At 36.1% G+C, this 3,464-nt stretch overlaps 1 protein-coding gene across 1 annotated transcript in view; it reads left to right on the top strand.

The window, feature by feature from the left end:
* Positions 1-2,819, top strand: part of TRPC6 (transient receptor potential cation channel subfamily C member 6) — a 98,958-nt gene extending 96,139 nt beyond the window's left edge. The window contains exon 10 of the mRNA XM_072402898.1: positions 2,478-2,819. Coding sequence (XP_072258999.1) covers positions 2,478-2,606 — 129 coding nt within the window. The 3' untranslated portion in view covers positions 2,607-2,819. The remainder of the gene's footprint in view (positions 1-2,477) is intronic.
* The last annotated feature ends 645 nt before the right edge of the window (positions 2,820-3,464 follow it).

The following is a 3,464-nucleotide window of genomic DNA, read 5'->3' as shown; positions in this document are numbered from 1 at the left end:
CTTAATACAACATGAGCCACTAAAATGCTTGTGTTATGTGCATTATTGGGAGCAGAGCCCACAAGATTACTGGGCTTTATACAAATCTCTGCGGCATGGGGAAATTCTATGTAAAAGTGCATCAGCTTACCTTTGCAGCAATCTTGTAGCCTGATATTGATATGGGGTTAATACATACAGATATACCATAAAAATCATCCAGTGTCTAAATTCCTTAAACACTTAATGGCAATTCCCAGATAGGAAGTGGGACTTTTTTTACTCCATATTGGGGGAAATGGATGTAATTTACTGCTTTTAATTATACATTTAGCAAAATGAGTTATCACTAAGGGGTAAATCCCTTTGCTTAGTGAATGAGGTCACTTCCAATCTCCAACCCTATGCAAACAGAAATCATAGTTTGTATATTTTTATTATATTTTATACATGCATGTGATTGGATATTCTTTGCAAATTGAATTTTCAAGGCATTATGGATGGTTTATTAATGTTATAAAGGCTGTTTACATAGCAAAGAGAATTATCTCCTTGCAAAGGATATTTAACTTAGCTTAATAAATTAGATGAGACTCTGCTGATTTCACTCATTCATATGCAGGAAAAATCCTGATTTCCTTGAAGTGATTGGGTATTATTTGCAAGTAAACCATTCAGTGAGCAACATGAAAGCCTAACTTTTCTTCTTTTCCTATTGACTAAGCTAACTTCCACCCCTCCTCAACTACTATGCCGCCAACCACAGAGTTTAACAACTGGTTGAATTGTGATTGAGTGTGGTTGAAGTCCGGTTCTTCCTCCAGAGGAAGAAAAGCCTCTGAACGCCAGAAGCGACTTCTAATAACCCAACTGCAATCCACCACAACCACATTGAAACATGAAAGAAATCCCAACTTCTTCCCTTCAGTTCAATACGAGTGATTGGGAGCTAGGTTGAGCCTGTGTTAAAACTACTAGGTTGACCCTACAACAACCCCACTTTTTTTCTTTTTCTCTTTGTAGTATTGACCTTTTAAATAATTCCACATCTTGAATTTCAGAGAGATTCACTACAGGCAGTAATTAATGTTCATTTTTTTTTTCTACGTTCAAACAGACAAGAGATACAAGTCAATATTCATGTGCAATGCTATTTTGAAGACAGATGCAGACTGCCAACAAACTCAGAATGCAATTATATCAAAATAAATGTTACTTATTCATAAAAAAAAAAAAAATATTCTCCGACTGCCACCTACTGGTGTGAGAGTACTTACATTTCAGAAAACTAAAATATGGCTGGGGTCTATGAGAAGAAAATATTTGATTATTGCAGAAGAGAACCTGGTGATTTCATGGTTGGCTGGGAATACATAAGTCTTAGGTGTGAAATGATTTAGAGGGCAGAAATTACTTGCTCTCGCCTGGATACTGAAAGGCTGAATCTTTCACCCTGTGTCTGTCTGAGATGAAGAAGCAGTATGTTATATAATGAGCGGAGGGATTGTCATTACTCATTGATTTGGGCCTTATGTGTATTGCATGGAGAATAATTTCCATAGACTAACTGACTGGTAATTCAAATACCTGGTCATTTTCTTAAACATCATGGCTTTTACTTTCTGTGGACATTTTACTGTATATATATATTAATATATGTATCCAATATTTATATTATATCTAATTTTATTACTATATCCCATAGTGCCTGTTTAAATTTTATTAGAATACTGCAGGATAAAAACCCCTCCTAGGGTTTTTATTGATGCCTGGGACTTCGGTAGGGTCATTTACCCTCTGTCTTTGTCCAAGTGTGTCAATAAGATTGAATAGCAATAGAGGAGAAATCTTCCAATAGAGACAATTGTTTCAGGTATGACAGTTTGAAAGGAGAATACTAAAATTATTATGCAACAAAGTATAATAAATAAATAACAAAGGTACATCTAACTCTGTAAAAAATGATTAAAATTGCCCTTTTCCCTTATTTACTGATGAATATTATAAAACTAATTTGTCTAGGTGATGATCTAATGCAGAGAAATACTTACCCTGATCCACAGTTCTTCCTTCTCACCAGTTGCAGCAGTGATGACCGGTCACCTGAATTGGCTTTTCATAATGGGCAATGCCGCTGTCACCAACATCATCATGTACAATTAAGGACCATTGGCCATATGCCATCCAGATGTCATAGCCGCTGGTTCTGCAATGTATTTGATGATGTATACTTGGCCAGGCTGGAGAGTAGAGGAAATGATTGCTGGCTGATGTGGGTTGATGGAGTAAAAAAAATACAATGTATTCTTCTTCTGTATTTGCTGTCTCGTTACAAGACTTCAGGGAGACAATGACAAATAGCAATGACTGCACCCAATAACCTGAGACTGTCATCCACCATGGCCCTACATGACTATTGTTATATCATGTCTATGGATACTGTGAAATCTTTTATCCTTACTAAAAACCTATAACGTATTAATTTATTTTGTGTTCAGTTGGGACAGAGCAAGCACTCCAGTATTAGAAGTTCAGAAGATGGCAACCTAAACAACATAACACAAACACCTTCAAGATATCAGGTAAGTACAGAGCAGTCTAATTTATTTCTATATTTATTACATTAAACATATAGTTCACAAGTTTTGTTTTTGTTGGATGATGAGTAAAACCAGCTAATGGTTTCTTATGTTTCTTAAAAGACTTTAGTGATAAGATGTTCATTTATTAGGTCTACCAACCTTTCATGACAAATTTTACAGGTCCTTGGTCTTTAGCTGGACATCTTTTAGTCATCGGTATTCCATTATGCAGAATCCAACACTAGAAGAGAAGGTGGAGTGTGAATTCTCCAGGAGATTTAGGAAGGGTGCACTCAAAACCCATTTTTTCAAACTTGCCTAACCTGACACCAATGATCTTTTTTGGCTATTTGTAGGGATGACATTCTTCCCAACAGTCATCAATGTAAGTGGCATTCTTTCCACTGACCACTAATGTACTGTGAATTGTGGATATAGTAACTACAGCAGGGGTTCCCTAAAGACCTGGAGTTATTTCAAGGGTTCACCTATGTTAAAAAGGTTGAGAAACACTACCATAGAGCCTTCTCCTTATTGATTTCCATAGGAGAACAAATGACTGTGTGAAGTTCAGCCCTTATCTGACATGATCTGTAGTTAGATATGATGGATATTGGGGGAAATGGTATCATAGGCACTGATTAGATATCTATAATGCAGTTAATAATTGCAGCCATACACTTATGGGGTTTTTGAAAAACATAAAAAATTTGCCATACCCAATAAAATTATTGAAGCAATTGCTTCATTGAAGAATAAAAATATGGGTACATGTATGGACAGCATGATTTCCGATACGGGCTCAGATTACACGCAGCCCTTGGCTCTCTTGAAAAGTGTTAAAGCAGTATATTACTGGACATCCTTTTTGGGTAAGGTTGAAAAAGAACAGTATCCAGTAGA

The sequence above is a fragment of the Pyxicephalus adspersus genome, chromosome 1, assembly GCF_032062135.1.
Source record: "Pyxicephalus adspersus chromosome 1, UCB_Pads_2.0, whole genome shotgun sequence".
NCBI classification, from domain to species: Eukaryota; Metazoa; Chordata; class Amphibia; order Anura; family Pyxicephalidae; genus Pyxicephalus; species Pyxicephalus adspersus.
The sequence above is the reverse complement of the archived record's forward strand: the minus strand, read 5'-3'. Positions and strand labels throughout refer to the sequence as shown.